The sequence below is a fragment of the Callorhinus ursinus genome, unplaced genomic scaffold (assembly GCF_003265705.2).
Source record: "Callorhinus ursinus isolate GAN/ISIS: 27379988/994484 unplaced genomic scaffold, GSC_fseal_2.0 scaffold9, whole genome shotgun sequence".
NCBI classification, from domain to species: Eukaryota; Metazoa; Chordata; class Mammalia; order Carnivora; family Otariidae; genus Callorhinus; species Callorhinus ursinus.
Window position 1 is genome coordinate 10,069,293 of NW_027397071.1, and position 22,253 is coordinate 10,091,545.

The following is a 22,253-nucleotide window of genomic DNA, read 5'->3' on the forward strand; positions in this document are numbered from 1 at the left end:
TTACATTCTAGTCAGAAAATATGGACAATTAAAGTGTGTGTGCGCACATGTATGTACGTAAAATATACGCCCGAGGGCAGAAGGTGCTGCGGAAGAGAGTGGAGCAGGCAAGAGGAGAGGGATGGGGTACAATGGAGGCGGGGTGTTAACAGTACCGACCTCACAGAGTTCTTATAAGGACCAAATGGGTTCCTGCCTGTAGGTCACTTGGGGCACTCAATAAATGTGAGTTATTACTATGCACCTATATCACCTTATGATGTAAAAACAAATAATAATTTTTATACAAACCCATGCCCCCCAGGGACTTTTGTTTAAGATCTCATATCTTCCTTTAATAGTTTTGAAACCTCAAAATGGGGATGTACATTTCTCATTTTGCAAGTGTAAAATTATGTTGTCTGGCCACACTGGCCTTCTCTCTGTCTCCTAAGCACAGACTCTTTCCTGCCTGCAAACTTGTCCACTCCTCTTCACCTGCCAAACTTCTCCACAGCCTTCATTCTGCTCGCCACTTAAACTCACTCCTCAGAGAGGCCGGCTCTCACCTTCCCGATCTACCATCTAGGGTAGATCTACGATCTACGATCTACGATCTACAATTAGGGCTCCTTGTCATATCTTTTGCTTTTCTTTCATACCGTTAACCAAATTTGTAAGTCAGCTGCATTGGTTATTTGGGAGTATCAAGTCTGCTTTCCAAGCCCAGCTCCTCCCCAGGGCCGTCTACTCGGGGAAACATGAAAGAGAGGAGAGGGTTGCTGCACGCGGTGTGGCCAAGAGCAGAGTTTTCACTCCCGGCTGGTGGAGGGAGTAGCAGCTGAGAAGCAACTCAGATTGCAAGCAAATAAGATTGATGTAAAGGGATTTGTTTGTATTGTTTCCTATAGAAGGAGCAAGATTCTGTCTCTCAGTTGCAGTAAGCTTACAGAAATGCTCTGAGGTCACTTGGGAGCTCTAGGTGGGATCCTTCTTGAAACAGGAAGGGTCCTTCAGCTATGGACCAAGCAAAAACAAAGGAGTGTGTGTGTGTGTGTGTGTGTGTGTGTGTGTGTGTGTGTGTGTGTGTGTTGCCTACTGATTTGTGAAGTTTGAAAGGACTGACAGTTTTGCCAGAGATATGAGAAAAGGTGAGGACATGCTTAAGGAGTTAACGGGACAACAATTGAGCAAATGTTTACAAATATATATGCAAAAGCATTCATTTCAGTATCGTTGACAGTAATAGGATTTAGAAGCCATCTGAATTGGTCGGTTAAATAGATTATATTATACATGCTACAGAACTCTCTGTAGCCTTAAAAATGATGAAGTTAGACCTATATTTATTAGCGGAGGTGTCTCTTGCAAATTATTGCATGAAAAAAATAGGTTATGACACAGCATGTGTGATATGATCTCATTTATGGAGAATTATATATTTATAGCTATACATTTATGTGTATAAGTATAGAAAGTCTATAAGTATAGAAAAAAGTCTGGAAATATGCAATAGTGTTTATAGTGATTTTAGCCAGTTATGAAATATTGGGTAAGTTTTGCGTCCTTGTTCGCATTTTATACTTCCTGATATTTTAGAATAAGAATGTACCATTGTTACAAAAATAATAAAGCTATTTAAAAATAGTATTCAGGGGCGCCTGGGTGGCTCAGTGGTTAAACGTCTGCCTTCGGCTCAGGTCATGGTCCCAGGGTCCTGGGATCGAGCCCCGCGTCGGGCTCCCTGCTCCTCAGGAAGCCTGCTTCTCCCTCTCCCACTCCCCCTGCTTGTGTTCCCTCTCTCGCTGTGTCTCTCTCTGCCAAATAAATAAATAAAATCTTTAAAAAAAAATAAAAAAAATAAAAATAGTATTCAATAGGATAAAAGGGAATAAGGTAATCTAGAGTTCAGTCCCATTCCTAAGTTTTCAAAAAGCAGATCATAAAACAGTAACAAGCACAACATTTATTAAGCACTGACTCTACACTACGCATTTTGCAAAGCACTGTAAGCATTATTTTGCTTAATCCTCCCACCAATCCATAAAAGATATAAACTAGATTATCCCCATTTTCCAAATGAAAAAATTGAGAAAAAGACAGATGAGTATCCTGCCCAAGACAATGCAGTTGAAATGGTTGCTAGGATTAAACCACAGGTGACAAACTTGAACAGCCATCACCACCAAGCCAACACCGGCCCATAGAAACATAATGCGAGCCACATACAAGATTTTAAAATTACCAGTAGGCACATTTGAAAAAGGATAGAGACACAGGTGAAATTAAATTTTTCAGGTGAAATTAATTTTAACAATACATTTCAACATGCCATCAGCATGCAATATTATTGAGATATTTTGCATTCATTTTTCTGTACTAAGTCTTCCAAATCCAGTATATGTGTTACACTTTACCACATCACTCAATTCAGATGCTAAATTTTCATCAAAAATACTTGGTCTCGGGTGCCTGGGTGGCTCAGTTGGTTGAGCGACTGCCTTTGGCTCAGGTCATGATCCTGGAGTCCCAGGATCGCGTCCCGCATCGGGCTCCCTGCTCCGTGGAGAGCCTGCTTCTCCCTCTCCCTCTGCCTGCCTCTCTGCCTACTTGTGCTCTCTATCTCTGTCAAATAAATAAATAAAATCTTTAAAAAAAAAAAATACTTGGTCTCTATTTAGATTTCATAAAATTTCTGGTTAAGAAAGTAGATGGGGACCCCTGGGTGGCTCAGTGGGTTAAGCAAGGGACTCTGGATTTCAGCTCAGGCTGTGATCTCAGGGTGGTGAGAATAAGCCCCGAGGCGAGCTCCACTCTCAAGGGGGAATCTGCCTCTCTCCCTCTCCCTGTGCCCCTCCCCCCACTTGCACCCTCTCTCTCCAGAATAAATAAATCTAAAAAAATAAATAAGAAAGAAAGTAGAGGCACATACCCAAGTAGTTCCAAACACAGCTAACAATTTTTCAACAACTGAGTTGAGTGTGCATTTTAACTTTAACTTTTAATTAAAATTAAATAAAATTAAAAATCCATTTCCTTGGGGCACCTGAGTGGCTCAGTCTGTTTAGCATCTGCCTTTAGCTCAGGTCGTGATCTCAGGGTCCTGGGATCTAGCCCCGCATTGGGCTCCCCGCTCGCCGGGGAGTCTGCTTCTCCCTCTGTGTTCTCTCTCTCTCTCAAATAAATAAATAAAATCCTTTTTAAAAAATCCATTTCCTCAGCTGTACTAGCTGCATTTTTATTGCTTGGTAGCCACACGGGGCTTGTGGCTACCGTATCCAGATAGCACAACTCCAGACCCTTAATGGCTATGCTCTCTTCCCCCTCTCTTTGCCAAATTTTACCAGCTTTGTTCTCAGAATATCTTTCACATCTACTCTTTTTTCCTTTCCGACACTTTTACCCCTGTTAAATTCTTACTAATTTTTTACTACTATAAGACCATGTTAATTACAGTTCCACTAAAAATCTGGAACAGCTAACGTTTATTGAGTACTTACTATGCACCAGGAACTATTCTAAGCACTTTACATGTATTAACTCACTTAACTGTCATAATATAGTAATCAATTAAGTGGACTTTATTAATATTCCCATCACAATGATGAAGAAGTTGAGGCATAAGGAGATTAAATAACTTCCCCAAGGTCATGCCATTACTGAGGGAAGAAGCTGGAAATTGAACCCACCCCACCCAGTATATCCAGACTCCACACTCTGTACCACTACTCTGCCTCCCTCTCACAAATACATGCATAAAATTGATAGTTTGAATGCTAGGAATATAGGTGATTTTTATTCTCTTATTATTATTCATCTATTTTTTCTCAAGTTTTCTGCAAATGAAATATGTCATTTTTACAATTTTTGAAGTTTTTCTTTTTTTTAAGATTTTTATGTATTTATTTGAGAGAGAAAGAGCAATTGAGAGCACAAGCGGGGGAGGGGCAGACGGAGAAAGAGAGAAGCAGACTCCCCACTGAGCAGAGAGCCTGACATGGGGCTCAATTCCCACAACCCCAAGATCATGACCTGAGCCGAAGTCAGACACCCAACTGACTGAGTCATCCAGGTGCCCTTAAAGTTTTTATTTTAAAGTAAGGCAGACTGGGGCACTTGAGTAGCTTAGTCAATTGAGCAACTGACTTGTGATTTCGGCTCAGGTCATGATCTCAGAATTGTGCGATTGAGCCCCGCACTAGGTTCCACACTCAGTGTGGAGTCTGCTTGAGATTCTCACCCTCTCCTTCTGCCCCATGCCCCCACACTCTCTCTCTCTCTCAAATAAATAAATAAAATCTTTTAAAAAATAAAATAAAGTAAGGGAGATAATGATCAGTCTGGTTCAGTTTTAGTATACTCCTACCTTGGGACAGGAGAATAGACAAAATGACTTCCCAAATGTCTTCAGATCTCAAAAATCTATTACTCCTTAGCCCCCTCTTATATCAACCAAAACCAGTACATCTTGCAACCCTACAAGAGTACTTAGTGAGAGACGCCTGGGTGGCTCAGTTGGTTAAGCATCTGCCTTCAGCTCAGGTCATGATCCCAGGGTCCTGGGATAGAGCCCCGAGGCGGGCTCCCTGCTCAGCGGGGAGTCTGCTTCTCCCTCTCCTTCTGCCCCTCCCCCCACTCATTGTCTCTCTCTCTCTCTCTCTCTCTCTCTCTCAAATAAATAAATAATCTTAAAAAAAAAAAGAGTACTTCATGACAGAAATAGACTTTCAATTTCCCCTCTCCACCAAATATGGCAGGATGTTTTTTTTTTTTTTAAGATTTTATTTATTTATTTGAGAGACAGAGAGAATGAGAGAGAAAGCACATGAGATGGGGGGAGGGTCAAAGGGAGAAGCAGACTCCCTGCTGAGCAGGGAGCCCGATGCGGGACTCGATCCAGGGACTCCAGGATCATGACCTGAGCCGAAGGCAGTCGCCTAACCAACTGAGCCACCCAGGCGCCCTGGCAGGATGTTTTAAACATCCAACCTTGGTGATTCCCAACCAAAGGAGTCACTTCAAATCTTTTTTTTTTTTTTAAGTTTTTAAATTTTTATTTAAGTAAGCTTTACACCCAATGTGGGGCTCAAACTCACAACCCCAAGATCAAGAATTGCATGCCCCTCTGACTGAGCAGCCAGGTGCCCCGAGTCACTTTGTTTTTTAATTTTTTTAAAGATGTATTTATTTATTTTAGAGAGAGCGCACGCGCGAGAGAGCAGGGGGAGGGGCAAAGGGTGAGGGAGAGAATCTCAAGCAGACTCCCTGCTGAGTGTGGATCCAGATGCGGGGGCTCAATCCCACCACCCTGAGATCATGACCTAGCGGAAACCAAGAGCCGGAAGCTCAACCAACTGAGCCTCCCAGGTGCCCCCCAGCGGTCACTTTAAATCTATCTTAGACTTTTGGTGGGCACCTGGGTGGCTCAGTTGGTTAAGCGACTGCCTTCAGCTCAAGTCATGATCCTGGAGTCCCGGAATCGAGTCCCACATCCGGCTCCCTGCTCAGCAGGGAGACTGCTTCTCCCTCTGACCCTCTTCCCTCTTGTGCTCTCTCTCATTCTCTCTCTCTCAAATAAACAATATAAAATCTTAAAAAAAATCTTAGACTTTTGGTGAAATATTTCCTGAAAGCTCAGGGGTCCTGAATGTTTTCTAGATCTACTCATTTCCCTGTGGAGTTCAAACCTTGAATAACGAGTTAGAAGCAAATATAGGAGGAAACATAAAAGCCCCGAAGCTATGATCATGCTGTAAAGTATCATGCCGGGATCCCAGGACTTTCTCCCTCCGGGTAGAGGGGCTGACCCCAGGGGAATCAGAACCGTGAAAGGCCATCACTCTGCTCCTAAAGCTGTTCTTTCTGCATCTCCCACACCCACTCGAAAACCCTGACCAAAACCCTTGGCTTGCCCCTCGCCTTCACCCTACACTTAAAGTCAGTTGCCAAACCCTCTAACCTCTACCTTCAGCGTATTTTTCATACCTACACCTCTCCATGTGTCCCACTGCCACCAGCCAGTACAGTCCCTCTGCTAACGTCCTCCTTGACTGGTCTCCTTGCCCTCCCTCTCCCTCTTTCACCTTCCCGCCTTCCTCAACCATGTTTACTTTTTCATTCATGCTAATCCACTCTGAGCAGGCCACTATCTCTGCCAGAAATCCTTCAGGGATTCTCCACTTCGGATTTCTAACTTTCCAGCCTTGATTTCTATTGTCCCCCACACCTACTCCACATTCCAACCGTATCTCCTATTGTACTCACACCTACTTCACATTTCAGCCGCCTGGTCTACTTGCAATTCCCAGGATCCCTTGGGTTTTCCTTGTGGAACTTTTTGCAGGCTCCCCCCTCTATCTAATCCATCTCTGCCCATCGCAGTCTTACTGATTATTCCAGAACTAGGTCAAGCGCCAACTGTTCAAATATGTTTTATTCCTCTCCTATTCAACTCTATATTGCCGTTTCTGCATTGCTTACCATATGTTAACTCTATGTTATCATTTATATATCCTTATTTGTGTACTTACCTTTTCCGCCTACCAGTATTTCTCAAGCGCCTGTGACATGTCAAGGGTATGCACTAGGCACTTTGCATGTGTTATCTCACTTAATTTAAGCCTCACAACAGCCTTGTGAGAGTAAGAATAATGAGTATTACCATCCCCATTTTACAGATCAGGCATCTGAGGCTGCAAGAAGTCAATTAACTTGTTCGAAGTAGTCAAGTGGCAGTCATCACTCACTCATCTCATTTTATTACAATCCATGTATGCCAGATTCCCAAGCCCTATGGACTTTTCAGTATAGACTGGGAAGTCCCTTTGGGGGCAATTAGCCGTGGAGCCTCAGGACAAGGCAGATCTGTTAAAGAAGATTTTCTGCTCCTCTCTCATTTAATGTATATTCACTGTGCTATATAGGAAATGCTCCTTTGGCTCTCAGTCAGCCGCTGGCCCAGGCTAGCACAAGGCCAAAGAAATGATTCATGAAAACAAACATCATACAGGATGCTTAGTTCCACTGGTGACCTTGATTATTGTAAAATTGTGAAAGCAAAGGTACGCCACACCCCAGCACAGGTTTAGCAATCTAGAACTCCCCGTTCTCTGCCACCTCAGTCTAGGCCTCATGTTAAACCTTTTTTTTTTTTTTCCTGATTAGATCCAGAGGGGTACCTCAGATTTCAGAAACAAGGCTGGAACAGCATTGTTGTCATATCAGATTGACCTGATGAGAGTCCCTGCCAATAATACCGAACATGGACTCACAAGAAATTCATATGAAGATTAAGAATAGAGAAGGGTTAGTCTACCCTGAACTGATTTTTCACCATTTAGGGTTGGAAGCCCCCAAACTTCTTGAGTCAGTTCATGCTGCCAAATGAAGACTATTTTAACAGTGGATTTATTCTTTTCCTTATTATTTGGAGTCAAGGGTGTCCAGTAGCCACTGTTTGCTCAAGGAGAGTCTAAACAGGACTTGCTGATGCCTGTGGCCAATAAGCATGACTCCTAAGCCACTTTGACTCTGGCATGGGGTATGGATCTAATGGTAAGGAAGCTGAACAGGAAAGGGGGTTGGGTAACTAATTTGTGTTTGCTTTTGTGTTTTTTTGTGTGTCTTTTTTTTTTTAATTTTCTCTTTCAATGCTCAAAGCAATCCTTTTTAGGTAGGTGTTATTGAAACACCCATTGTGCAGATCCAAAAACTGTGTGGTAAATAACAGGCAGGGACTAGAACCCTGTTATGTTGAGTTGCACAGATTTCCACTGCCCTCAGTTCATGCTCTGCAGTAAGACCTTTTGCTTAGACAAATGTCAGCCATTTAAAAAGGACTAAACGCAAAATTTGTGCCCAAGTTAGAATTCTCAAGCATCAGTATTCTTCCTTCCCTCCAAACCAAGATGATACAAAGTGTTTAATTTCTTAAATGTATCACATTTTCCAGAGTTGACAAGATCTCACCAAGAAGCCGCAGTGGGACTGTAAGATTCTTACCTTCCACTCAGGAAACTCCCATGTTGGATTCTTAGGCAAGGGCGCTTGCTTGAACTAGGTATCTCAGTTGGTTAGGCCACACACCACCAAGGCCAGTAAGCCACAGTCACTGAGAAGATCATTCCGTTCCTAGCCATCTTTAAAACAGGTCATAAAGGAGCGCCTGGGTGACTCAGTTGGTTAAGCATCTGCTTTTGGCTCAGGTCATGATCTCAGGGTCCTGGGATCAAGCCCATGGCAGGCTCCCTGCTCAGCAGGGAGGCTGCTTCTTCCTCTCCCACTGCCCCTCCACATGCTCTTGTGCGTGTGCACTCTCTCTCAAATAAATAAATAAAATCTTAAAAAAAAAACAGTTCATAAATTGGCTGAGTGGAAATGTAGACGGTCCAGGGCAGGTCATCATTGGAACTGATAAAAAGTTATCGAAAGTGCCACTGACTGGGATCACTTGTGTCATACTCATGAATGAAGTAAAAAATTCTCTCTCTTTCCCCCCACCCTTCACTTCTTCATGATTTGTTATGTTGTAGACAGTCTAATGGATAGAGCACCTTCATAATAACATATTTCCATATGAGAGGGGGGTTGTTGTTACTAATCAGTGAACACTGACAACTTACAAAAAGTATTTCAATCTCTCAAAACCCTAGCCAAGTATGACACTGGAGATCCTTTTTACAGGGCTAGACTCTTGGTGTATTATGAAATCTTTCACATCTCACATAGATAACAGAACAACTCTTATTATTTTACCTTCCCCACGCAGTTCTTGTATTTTGTTGCTGCCTCTGCCATATGGTTAAAAGAGGTTACCCAGAGAACAACCAAATAATGTTATTTCAACACTAAAGAAACTACTGAGTTTTGTTACTCCTTAATACCTTTGTGTGTCCCTCCAAAAAGAATGCTCAAAGAATTTTCATTTGGAAGACATTCACTACCTATTGTCTGAATTGTGTTGGCAACCTTTTCGAAACACCTTGAAAAAGACTCACGACATATGTCAGCAGAAGTCCAGAGAAGGAAAGTAGAGACTGGCGGAAAGCGAGATATTACAGACTCAAAGTCTGGTCAGAGGGGGTTGTGGGCTGTCAGGTACACTAAACAAAGTGCACTGGGGGAGGCAAAGCACTTAGCAGCTGGCAAGGTAACTGGATGTTTAACAAGGAGGGGGAGAGAGAGGTGATGGGTTCCTTCAGTCCCCCTAGCATATCTCCCACCTTCACACTCTTTTTTTGAAACCATGATAAAACCACAAGGATTCCCACTTTGCTCCCCTACCTTCCTCTGGCCTTCCTAACTCCTTTCTTACCCGTTTTCCCCTCTCGCTTTCTGATTTGCCCCTCTATACATAATCTTTTGCTTTCAGCTACTTTTAAGGTAATTTCATTGCAGCAGGAAGACAACCCATGTCTTCTTCCTTCATTCCCGAGCCCCGGGACCCAGGTCCCTCCTGGGCTCCCTGGAGCTGGGACCTTCCCCTCTGAGCTCAGCAGCCCAGGCTGTTGAGGATGATCTGTTTCGTGAGTCCTCCAGTGCGCTGGCCTCTCCATGACGCCAGTCTGCTCCTCTTCCCGCCCCCCCCCACGCCTCATCCCCCGAAGAAACCTAAACTCCGTGGCCTCTGAAACTGTCTGTGCCTGGGTCCGTAAGGTCTCCGCCAGGATCCAAGATTTCTCTGACCAAAGTGGGGTCGGGTCGGGGAAGACAGTACCTCTTTGCAGGAGTGAAGCTCCGGTCCCGCTCCCTGGGTCACCTGGAAGGCGGTCCCAACCCAGAGCAGCAGCTGCAGAAGCCGGAGTGTGCGCCGCTCAGTTCTTCCCCTGCCTCGGGCAGAGGGATGGAGGCTGCGCCCCGGCTCAGCCATAGCGTCCTCCTGAGCGAGCGCCAGCAGCGGCTCAGGTGCTGCGGCCGCGGCTACTGCTGGCAGAAGGCGGAAAAAAAGGGGAGGGAGGTTCACAGGGGGAGGATGCAAGGGGCTGGGCTCGCTTCAGTCACCTCCCTGCGGCTACGCCAAGGCCGCCCATCCTTTCTCCTCCCTCCTTCCTCGTCTCCTCCTACCCACGTCGCCTTGGCAACCGCCTCCTCTTTCCCTCCGCGCGGGTGGGTCAGGGACCACGCGCTCCTCTGCCGCTCACCTGCCGGTCGCCATGGCAGCCGCCGCCGCTGGCGCGCGCCGCGTAGAAGTGCGCGCGCCCGGGGTCTGCAACCGGTCCAACAGACTGGCACAGGGGTCGTGTAAAGAACGCAGTAGAAACATCCTCCAAGCCAACGCCACCAAATTCACGTTTTCCATTGCTCTTTCGGGTCATGGGCCATTTATGAGCATCTCTAATTTTGCAGGCGTGGCGTTCGACAATACTTATGTAGCACCTCCTTTGTGTGCATTGATAGAAGGAAGATTGAGACGCCGTCTCACCTCCAGAAGTTACAGCCTGGAAGAGCGGCCCCGGTAGATGTTACCTACTGCAACAGCTGCTTCTGGAGATCTTACTTCCGTCCCGCCAAATCCACCCGTGCCTTTACAAACGGCTCTATGGGAAGCCTTAAGACTGGCATAGTTAAACCGAGTTTAAGCAAGGAGCGTCTGCGTTAGCCTGCAATTTTCCAAGTACGACACCAGGGCTCTTCCGTCTCTTAACATCTTCATTCTCTCCTTGCTTTGAAAAATTCTTTCGTTAGATGCGAGGGAGAAGGAAATTCCTGAGCCATCTTTTAGGACTTCTTTACTCAACTGAAGTCTTTTGTAGAAGTCCTGCAAGCCGGGAGGCCGACGTTTTTCGACTAAGGCTCCCAAGTGTAAATGCAGGCCTCCCTGGTACGCTCGATGGCGCTTTCCCCTCTGCGTTCCCCGGAGCTTCCTTCCGAGGGGTCTCCCGCGCTGGACCGCCAGGTGGCGCCCTTCTCGAAGGGAACTCACCTCAGTCACAGATGGCGGGAGAGTTGCCGGGCAACCGAAACTGGGCGTTCCAAACAATTGGGACCCGGGATCCTCCGCGTGCGTTGTGTGCGGCTGCGCGGGCTTCCCATCCCTCACACCAGCGGCTCACTCCGCATTTTACCATGCCTTTCACCCGAGACCCCTTACAGCACCCTACGTTGGATAACGATGATACCTTCCTGGGAAAACTCGGGGCTTCCAAGGTACTGTGCTTTCTTGTGTAGATTCCCACCAAGGTCGATGGCACTCTTCTTTCTGTTGGCGTGATGGGCAGAGATGGTAACTTAAAGCACTCTGGTGAGGACACTGAGTCAGGTACCGGAGAAGTTTGTTTTCTGGCTGCCTCCTTGGCTCCATATTCAGATCTGCTAACGTTTCAGAGATGTTTTTGAGGAGAGGGAAGTTGAGCGCTAGCCCAGAGGAATAAGGGGCTCTCGCTGCCCAAAGCGATGCTTGGTATAATATGTGGATTAATCAGGCCCAGGTCCCACCAAGCCACCCTTTGCCCTGTTTGGAAACCTGTTCTCTGGAGAGATATGAGATATGGAATGGGAGAGAATGCTCTGGAAGACACCTGATCATGCTTTATACATCTGCCCTCACACCACCTCAGTCTTTTGGTTAATGCTGGAATGTGTTTTTGTGTGTGTGTCAGTGATTTGAGGAATTTAGATGATCTTTTTTTTTCTGGCAGAAGTATTTGGGATGCTTGAAATGGTGCAAAATAAGGTGAATTCAATAGTAATTGTGGCTTGATAGAAGAATCAAAGAGCTTCCTTTTGTTTATTCAACATTTATCATTTACTATATGCCGGGCACTCTGCTCAACACTGAGGATGTAGAGAGCAGTTAGATATGGCTCCTGCTTTAGAGAAACTCTAGTAGAAAAGCTGACAACAGTAGCAGCAAAAATGCTCGCACAATAGCACATGTGTTGTGACAGAGTTATACATCGTGTGTCAGGAGAACTGGGAGCTTAAAGGAAAGCTTCCCAGAGCTGGTGAGTTTTCACATCCGAACATGAGTTAGCTGGGCCAGGTGAGGGAGGAGGTGGAATGTGAGTTAGAAAGAAGGAAACAAGAGCCAGACATTCAAGGCACGGCGGCGGCAGGTGCACATACGTGAAAAGGAGAGAAAGAGTGGCCTGTTTGGGGCCAAAGAATCCAGAATGGCTGGAGCATCAGTGTGAGATGGAGGAGGGGAGAGGGCAGAAGCTGGAGTCACCTTGTTGGGCTGGGTGTGCTCTGTACACCGTGCTAGTAAGCTAGGATTCCATCATGGAGATGCTGGGGCATCATGTCAGGATTTTAAGCACTAGAGTGACACAATCAATGGGTGACTTAGCACAATGGCAGTAGATTGGATAGAACGGGAGTGGGGACAAGAGGAATCAGCAAGGAGGCAGGAGCCTCAGAAGGCAGCAATCTCCAGGAGAAATAATGGATCTAAAGCAGGGGATGGCAATGGGGTGTAGATGTGAAAAATTTGCCAAGAGCAGGACTGATGAAACTTTGTGCCTGGATATGGGCCCAAGAGAAGGGACAAGTCTAGGATAGCTCCTAGGTTTCCGAGGGCTTGATTGATACCATTTACTGAATGGAGGCATCCAGGGGAAGCAGGTTTGGGAGAAAGATGTTCAGATCAGTTATGTAGATGTTGCTTTTTGTGGTGCCTGTGGGACATTTACGTGGAGATGAGTAGCAGGGAACATGGTTGAGAGTTCTATGTTGAAGATGTATATCTGGAAGCCGCAGTATCCATGTGGTGGTCAAAGCCATAGGAAAGAATAAGCTCATCCAGTGAATGAGAATACGAAAAACAGAAACCAAACCCCTGGAGAATGCACTAAGGGGCAGAGGGAGAAAGTAGAGCTGACAAGGGAGCTGAGCAGTAACAGCTAGAGGCAGGAGGAGCTGGACCCACAGAGCATGGAGAGAACATTTGAGAGAATCAGAATCATGGTGCCAGAAAATGCAGAGATCAAATAAGATCAGATCTGGAAAAGATCCACCTAACCTAGCTGAAATAAAGATCACTGGTCACCAGCAAGAGAAGTTTCAGTGCTTGCTTGAGAAAGAGGCCAGACTGCTGTGGCTATAGAGGGGACGGAAAGGGGGAGGAAATGAAGATAGTAAATGTTGACTCTTGAAAAAGTCTAGTTCTGCAGGGAAGGTGATAGAGTGGTAGCGAGACAGTGATAAAGGAATGAGAGAGAAGCTGGGTATAGGGGATGGATGCCAGGATGGTACCGGTCTCTGAAACACAGGGAAAGGCTAGGTTCAGGGAAGAAAGGTTATTCTTTTTATTATTGCTTTTGAAGTGTAGTTGACATGCAGTGTTCTATTCATTTCAGGTGTACAGCATAGCGATTTGACAATCCTATACGTTACTCAGGGTTCACCACAGTAAGTGTAGTCAACAGCTGTCACCATACGTTATGACAATAGTATTGGCTCTCTTCCCGATGCTGCACTTTTCATGCCTGTGACTTATTTATTTTATAACTGGAAGTTTGTATCTCTTAATTTCTTCACCTAATTCACCCATCTCTCCACCCACCTTCCTTCTGGCAACCATTAGTTTGTTTTCTGCATTTATGGGTCTGTTTCTGCTTTTGTTTGTTTTGTTTTGTTTTTCAAGGTTCCACATATAAGTGAAATAATATGATATTGGTCTCTCTTTGTCTGACTTATTTCACTTAGCAAATACCCTCTAGCTCCATCCATGAGGTCTAAAATGGCAAGATTTTTCTTTTGAAAAATCTGAGTAATATTCCATTGTGGATCGATGGATAGATAGATAGATAGATAGATAGATAGATAGATAGATAGATAAATGAATGGATAAAGAATGAAGCTATACATAGATATATATAGATAGCACATTTTCTTCATCCATTCATCTATCAATGGGTGCTTTTGTTGCTTCCATATCTTAGCTATTGTAAATAATCCTGCAGTAAATATAATGCATATATCTTTTTGAATTAGAGTTTTCATTTTCTTTTGGTAAATACCTAGTACTGGAATTACTGGATTGTATGGCATTTCCATTTTTCATTTTTTCAGGAGCCTCTATACTGTTTTCCCCAATTGCTGCACCAATTTACACGCTCCCTTTTCTCCACGTTCTCCCAACACTTGTTATTTCTTGTCTTTTTGATACTAGCCATTCCGATGGGTGTGAGGTGATACCTCATTGTTGCTTTGGTATGCATTTCCCTGATGATCAGTGATGTTGAGCATCTTTTCATGTGTCTGTTGGCCATTTCTATGTCCCCTTTGGAAAAATGTCTATGCATTTTTTAATCAGATTGGGTTTTTTGGTGTTGTGTTTTGTAAGTTCTTTATATATTTTGGATATTAATTCCTTATCAGATATATCATTTGAAAGTATCTTCTCCCATTCAGTAGGTTGTATTTTCATTTTGTTGATGGCTTCCTTTGTGCAAAAACTTATTTTGGTGTATTCCCAATAGTTTATTTTTGTTTTTGTTTCCCTTCCCTGAGGAGATATATCCATAAATATGTTGATAAGGCTAATGTCTAAGAAATTATTACCTATGTTTTCTTTTAGGAACTTTATGGTTTCAGTTCTCACATTTAGGTCTTTAATCCATTTTCATTTTGTATTTGTGTATGGTGTAAGAAAGTGACCCAATTTCATTGTTTTGCATGAAGCTGCCCAGTTTTCCCAGCACCATTTATCAAAGAAACTGTCTTTTCCCCATTGTGTATTCTTGTGTCCTTTTTCATAGATAAATTGACCATATAAGCATGGGTTTATTTCTGGGCTCTCTATCCTGTTCCACTGATCTGTGTGTCTAATTTCGTGCCAGTACTATATTGGGTTTTTTTTTTTCAGTTTATGTATTTGTTTTAGCAATCTCTACACCCAACGTAGGGCTCGAACTCATGACCCCAAAATCAAGAGTTGCATGCTCTTCCAAACAAGCCAGCCAGATGCCCCAAGTACTATATTGTTTTCATTACTATAGTTTGTACTATATCTTGAAATCTGGGATTGTGGTACCTCCAGCTTTTTTCTTTCTCAAGGTTGTTTTGATATTCAAAGTCTTTTGTGGTTCCATAAATTTTAGGATTATTTTTTCTAGTCCTGTGAAAAATGCTATTGGTATTTTGTTGGGGATTGCACTGAATCTGTAGATTGCTTTGGGTAGTATGGACATTTTAACAATATTAATTCTTTCAATCCATGAGCATGATGTATTTTTCCATTTGTGCTGTCTTCAATTTCTTTCATCAGTGTCTTATAATTCAGAGAATAGGTCTTTCACTGCCTTGGTTAAATTTATTCCTAGATATTTTATTATTTTTGGTGCAATTGTAAATACAATTGTTTTCAACTTGTCTCTCTGCTACTTTGTTATTGATATATAGAAACACAACAGATTTCTTTATATTAATTTTGTATTCTGCAACTTTAGGGAATTAATTTATTAGTTCTAATAGTTTTTGGTAGTCTATAGGATTTTCTATATACAGTATCGTGTCATGTGCAAATAGTGAGAGTTTTACTTCTTCCTTACCAATTTGGATGCCTTTATTCCTTTTTCTTGTCTGATTGCTGTAGCTAAGACTTCCAGTACTATTTTGAATAAAAGTGGTGATCGTGGATGTCCTTGTTTTGTTCCTGAACTTAGAAGAAAATCTTTCAGTTTTTCACCATTGAAATTGATGTTAGCTGTGGGTTTTCATATTTACCTTTAGTGTCTTGAGATACGTTCCCTCTAAACCACTTGTTGAGATTTTTTTTTTTTATGATAAACAGATGTTGTGTTTTGTCAAATGTTTTTTTCTGCATCTATTGAGATGATCGTATGGTTTTTATCATTCCTCTTGTTAATGTGATATATCATATTGATTTGTGAATACTGACCCACCCTTACATTGCTGGAATAAATCCCACTTGATCATAGTGAATGATCCTTCAAATGTATTATTGAATTTGGTGTACTAATATTTTGTTGAAGATTTTTACATCTGTTGTTCATCAGGGATATTGGCTTGTAGTTTTCTTTCATTCATAGTGTCTGTTTAATTTTGGTATCAGGGTAATGCTGGCCTTGTAAAATTATTTTGGAAGTTTTCCTTCCTCTTCTATTTTTTGGAATAGTTCAAAAGAATAGGTATTAACTCTTCTTTAAATGTTTGGTAGAATTCACTTGTGAAGCTATCTGGTCCTGCGCTTTTGTTAGTTGGCAGTTTTTTTTAATTACCATTTTAATTTTGTTACTAGTAATTGGTCTGTTCAAATTTTCTATTTCTTCTTGATTTAATTTTGGAAGATTTTTTTTTAAGATTTTTTTTTAACTTATTTATTTGACAGAGACACAGCGAGAGAGGGAACACAAGCAAGGGGGAGTGGGAGAGGGAGAAGCAGGCTTCCCGCAGAGCAGAGAGCCCGATGCGGGACTCAATCCCAGGACCCTGGGATCATGACCTGAGCCGAAGGCAGATGTGTAACGACAGAGCCACCCAGGCACCCCTAGTTTTGGAAGATTCTATGTTTCCAGGAATTTATCCATTTTTATAGATTATCCAGTTTGTTGGAATATAATTTTTCATAGTATTTTGTTATAATTCTTTGTTTCTGTAATGTTGGTTATTTCTCCTCCTTCATTTCTGATTTTATTTAAGCCTTTGCTCTCTCTCTTTTTTTTTTTCCTGATGGGTCTGGCTAAAGGTTTATCAATTTTATGTTTTCCAGAACCAGCTCTTGGTTTCATTTGGTTTCCTTGATCTTTGTGTGTGTTTTAGTCTCTCATTTATTTCTGCTCAGATCTTTATTATTTCCTTCCTTCTACTAATTTTGTTGGTTCTTTGTTAGGCTTTGTTCTTTTTTTCTAGTTTCTTAGGTATAAGATTAGATTGGGGTTTTTCTTGTTTCTTGAGGCAGGCCTGTAGCACTATAAAATTCCCTTACACCTCTCAAAGACTTTTTTTTAAGATTTTACTTATTTGTCAGAAAGAGAGAGAGAGAGAGACAGAGCACAAGAAGGGGGAGCAACAGGCAGAGGGAGAAGCAGGCTCCCTGCCCAATGCGGGAGTCGATCCCAGGACTCTGGGATCATGACCTGAGTTGAAGGCAGACGCTTAACCAACTGAGCCACCCAGGCATCCCACAACTGTCAAAGACTTTGGACAGACAGTTGTGTTTTCATTTTCATTTTCTCTATTTTTTTTTATTTCCTCTGATTTCTTAGTTGACCCATTGGTTGCTTAGGAGCATGTTGTTTAGCCTTGTGTGTTTGTGTTTTCCAGGTTTTTTTTCTCCTAATTGATATCTAGTTTCATACCATTGTGGTTGGGAAAGTTGCTTGATGTGATTTCAGTCTTCTTAAATTTATTGAGACTTGTTTTGTGGCCTGACATGCGATCTGTCCTGGAGAATGCTCCATGTGCTCTTGAAAAGAATGTGTATTCTAGTGCTTTGGATGGAATGTTGTGTGTGTGTGTGTGTGTGTGTGTGTGTGTGTGTGTGTGTGTGTGTATATATGTTGGATCCATCTGATCTAATGCGTCATTCAAAGCCATCATTTCCTTGTTAGTTTTGTCTGGATGGTTGTTGTTTTTTTTAAGATTTTATTTATTTATGTGACAGAGAGAGATGTAGTGAGAGATGGAACACAAACAGGGGGAGAGGGAGAAGCAGGCTTCCCACTGAGCAGGGAGCCCAATGCGGGGCTCGATCCCAGGACCCTGGGATCATGACCTGAGTCACCCAGGCGCCCTGGATGGTTTATCCATTGATGTAAGTGGGTGTTAAAGTCCCCTAGTATTGGTGTATTACTGTCAGTTTCTTCCTTTATATCTGTTAATATTTGCTTTATGTATCTAGGTGCTCCTATTTTGGGTACATAGATATTCACACTTATGATATCCTCTTGTTGGATTGATGCCTCTATCACTATGTAGAGCCCTTATTTGACTCTTGCTACAGTCTTTGTTTTAAAGTTTATTTTGTCTAATATAAGTGTTGCTACCTGGCTTTTTTTTTTTTTTTTGCTTCCATTTGAATGGAATATCTTTTTCCATTCACAAGGGTTATCCTTGAGTAAAAGCTACATCCCTTTCTTTGAGTTGGAAGGACATTGGATGTGAGGATGGTATTCATGGTTGACAGTCTTGACTTTCTCAATGAAAGTCTCATCCTTCTGCTGAATGAGGACATGATGAGGCTTGTGTAGACTTTAACGAATCAGAGGAGAGCTGCCTATGTTTGCATCATATATTTGCAGTTTTCTTGTTTCATTTGTCATCTTTTTTGGTGATAGCCCACTGTCTGGTACATACTATTCAATTAATGTCTAACTGACCTGAGTTACACAGCACTGCCATATAGAGAGGGGAGGGGGGTTCCAACACTGGATAGGTTGAATTCGATTTCTACTAGGTTGAAGCTGTACTCACTGGAATTCAGTCATTATTCAAACAGTATTTCATTTTTGAACACCATGTGTTAAGTCGTGGTGTAGGTACTAGAGTACAGTGAACAATATGGCATTTTACATTAAATGACAAAATCAGTTATGTGCTTTTCACGTTCATGCTTATGGGGTTCTATTTAGAATACTGACTGTCCAGTGTACTTTTTCTTTGACACTTCTGCAGTCACAATGACCCTTCCTTGCCTACTGCAATCTTTTTCTTTCTACTTAGACACTGCATTCTCCTGATTCTTCTCTTGACTACCTTAGTGTCCTTTCTCTTTCCTCCCCCCTCCGCATTATAATATTGTGCAATCATGAGCGCTGTTGGCCACACTCCTTTTTGTAGACATCAGCCACTACTTCGAGTGGATGACCTCCAGACCTCTATTACTTGTTCTGAGCTCTCCTCCAAGTTGCACACTTCCCATTTTCCACCTGTTGACTGCATTTGGACAATTTATCTTCAAATTCAGTATGTCTAAACCTGAACTCATCTTTCTTTCTTCTCTGAATTCTTCACCCTGTCCCATTCCACCCCTTTTCCTGTATTCCTGGCCTACTTCTGTCAGTTCTGATTGAAAACTTAGGAGCATCAAAAGCCTGGGAGTCTTGCTTCATATGGTTCTTCCCTTTGAAGATATCCCTCTGAGGTTCAGTTAAAATAGAAATGAATAAGGAGATGGATGTCGCTAAAGCTATCACATCAGCAAGGCCTCCTGTAACCAGGTCCTGCGTGTGGTTTCTCTTTTGCAGAAACTGCCATATAAGAACCCAGCTCACCTTGCTCAGCAACAGGAACCCTGGAGTCGGCTCAGCTCAGCTCCCACAATCACCTCCATGAGGCGGGATATTTATTTTTTTGATCCTGAGGTACCTAGCATTGAAATGCGATTTCTCTTTACTTCTGCTTAAAACTCATGAATATCTTTTTTGAAAGGTAGTCTGTCCTTCATGGCATCAGCATCTTTATTTTGTCCCCAGCCCAAGGTCCTACACCAAATCTAAAACCTAACACCAATTTATCTGGGCTCTGGGAAGTTGGAAGGCTTGTTTTGCTCCAGTTGATTATCTGGAGCAAATCATTTTCTTACCAGACTTTTCACTCTTCTGATTATAACCATAAATGAGGTAAGGCCCATTAAGCCCAAGTGAAGAACAGTATGATTTCCATATCTCCTGTGAGAGCTCACCCCTCATTATACTGACAAGAGTTAAAATGTCTTTGGTATGTAAGGAGTTGGTGGACCTCAGGCCCAAAAGGGGTTCACTCTGCTTTGGGGGAAAAAGTAGAGCCCAACAGAACAAGACTAGAGTTTGGGTAAAGGTAGCAAGTTAACCCTGCGGGGACTGACTTCCTCTGTAGATACCAAAGGATGACCTGGATTTCCGCTTAGCAGCCTTGTACAACCACCACACAGGGACATTCAAGAACAAAAGTGAGATACTCTTACACCAGGAGACCACCCAGGATACCCATGGGTAAGTGGTGGAGGCAGAGCCTCTCCACCCTAAAGACAATGCCATCCAGTCATGTAAGGTAAAGTGTCACCTGGGAAATAACAAAGATAATCAACAGGAACTCATTTGTATACACATTTCTGTGCTTTTTACATCTGTATCTATAATGCAATTTCTGTATTTTTATTAACTAAAACAGAGATCCTCCAGCACTGTTATCTGTATAAACAAAATCTTCAGTTAATTCCCAGAGGGTAAAAAGGGCCTTTGGCTGCATTATTTCTGAGGCTGCATGCAACTATCTTTCCCTCCTCTCCTTTCTTCTTCTGATTGATTTCACTCTCCCCTGTTCTTCCCCATACCATCTTCCAGAATCATCAAGACCCAATTCCCTGGAGAACTTTTACCCCCTCCTCCGCCACCTTCCATCACTTCCCGAGCTAACATCAGACACTGGATCAACCCTAAGACGGAGTCTATCCACAGCATCCAGGGATCCATAGGTAAGGGTTAGAAGACTGGATGGGCAGATGGGTGGTACAAGAGTTTTTTAAAATTGACCTAGGAATCAGGGAGTTGAGGTGATTGGTCATTAGGGAACTTCAGGGATAACTGAAGGTCTTGGAATAAGTGACTAAGTTGGCACACCATCAGAATACCAGAGGATATACTGCCTAAAGCTAGGAAATGAATTCATTCATTTTTCAGACCTTTTAACTCAGCTGAGGTCTAGCAGACAAAATGTCTAGCAAAGGGCAGAAACCTGGGAGTGGAAGACCTATAGCTATCTCCCATCAGTCCTCTCTATAGGCCAGTTTCCCCAGCAATACAAGAACCTTCTCCACAATACCCAGAAACATATGGATGATTACAGGTTCCCAGAAAAGGCAAAGGATTTGAAATTCACAGCCTACCCCGTTCTCTTTTCTCCACAGTGTCCCCTCACACTGCAGCCACCAATGGAGGCTACTCCCGAAAGGATGATGGTGGCTTCTTCTCTACCTAATGTTGACAGGTCCCTGGACTAAATTAATCATAGTGGAACATCCTGCTGCCCACCTCCATTAAATAGAATTGTGCTGGATGAAGCTTCAAGTGTGTTACCCGTGGACTGAGTTGCCACTTGACTGCTCTTAAAATGTGGGATGGAAGTTTCCCAACTTCTAGAAACTAGTCCTGTTGGTCATATTTGCAATTTGGAGCGTCATCTTGCTGAAAAGCTAAGGGTTTAGAACAAAACAGCACATGGGGCACCTTTGTGGCTCAGTTAGTTAACCGTCTGACTCTTGGTCTCAACTCAGGTCTTAGGTCTTGGGTCATGAGTTCAGGCCCCACATTGGGCTGGGTGTGGAGCCTACTTAAAAAAAAAAAAACAAACAGTACTGTGTTTGGCAGGGGACAGGTATTCCTATTTTGTAAACTGGACTCATTCCAAACATAGAAATATCCCTTCAACATTTCTTGCAAACTTGTATGTCAGCCACTGAGCTAAGTGTTGGGGAAACAAGAGTGGACGTAGCTCATTCTCTTAATGAGCTTACCATAATTCTGGTAACTCTAGCGTTAACATTTATGCTGAGGTCACACTTAACGTGTTTCAGACCTTCTGGATTTAGTCATCTGCTGGGCTCTACTTTTCCATAAGGGTTCCATCTTCCTGGACCTGGCTCCTTGCCACTGTTCATTCTCTAATTCTGCCGTCTTCTTGCCTGGGAATCCATTCCCTTTTGTCAGTTTGTGCTGTGAAATACAGCCCTTGATTCTTATACATGTGGTTCAACAAGCTGGTGCTTGGGCTTGAAGGTACCTAAAAACATACATTAATGTGGTTTCTAAAATTATAAGTTACTCAGGGGAACCTGCTGTTAGATTGGGCAAGAAATTGCAGATGTTTCAGAATATTGTAGGGTAAATTCCCATTTCTAAGTTTGGACAGCATATGCATTGTTGAATAATTCAGAGATGAAACAGTTTCTTCCTGTTACTCAGGTACAGGGTCCTTAAATTCCATCAAACTATCGCAGCCCCTCTTCCACGATACTCCAACCTATTCAGATAATATCTGCTGCCAAGTGGCAATATCAAATTTTTCTCATTATTTAGAATGGCTGAAAGCGGCAGAGAGGGGTGACTCTCTGGCTAATCATCTCATGCAGGTTGATACTAAATTATTAAAAAATTTATTACCGTGACCCATACATCGATGCTTTTAAAAACAGACTCATAGACCGCCCTAATAATTCTAATTCAGTAAATCTGGGGCGGGTCCCTGGAATCTTAATTCTTATCAACTCTGCAAGTTCTCCTATGAATATATATATATTCATGAGAATATATATATATATACACACACACGTATAACCTTTAGCAGCAGATGCTGTACAGGGGGGCACCAGTGTTAGTACCATACAAAGGGCCATC

The 22,253-nt window shown here is 42.8% G+C and overlaps 2 protein-coding genes across 2 annotated transcripts in view; one reads left to right on the plus strand and one right to left on the minus strand.

The window, feature by feature from the left end:
- ELAPOR1 (endosome-lysosome associated apoptosis and autophagy regulator 1) overlaps positions 1–10,210 on the minus strand; it is a 67,033-nt gene extending 56,823 nt beyond the window's left edge. The window contains exons 1-2 of the mRNA XM_025872343.2: positions 10,119–10,210; positions 9,695–9,903 (exon numbers count right to left, since the gene is read on the minus strand). Coding sequence (XP_025728128.1) covers positions 9,695–9,847 — 153 coding nt within the window. The 5' untranslated portion in view covers positions 9,848–9,903; positions 10,119–10,210. The remainder of the gene's footprint in view (positions 1–9,694; positions 9,904–10,118) is intronic.
- Positions 10,211–10,662: 452 nt separating this feature from the next.
- On the plus strand, positions 10,663–21,002 carry CFAP276 (cilia and flagella associated protein 276). The gene is made up of 5 exons (XM_025872618.2): positions 10,663–11,124; positions 19,128–19,244; positions 19,738–19,853; positions 20,205–20,335; positions 20,768–21,002. Exons 1-5 carry the CDS (start codon positions 10,663–10,665, stop codon positions 20,836–20,838), a joined length of 897 nt encoding a protein of 298 aa, XP_025728403.2. The 3' UTR covers positions 20,839–21,002.
- Positions 21,003–22,253: the final 1,251 nt, after the last annotated feature.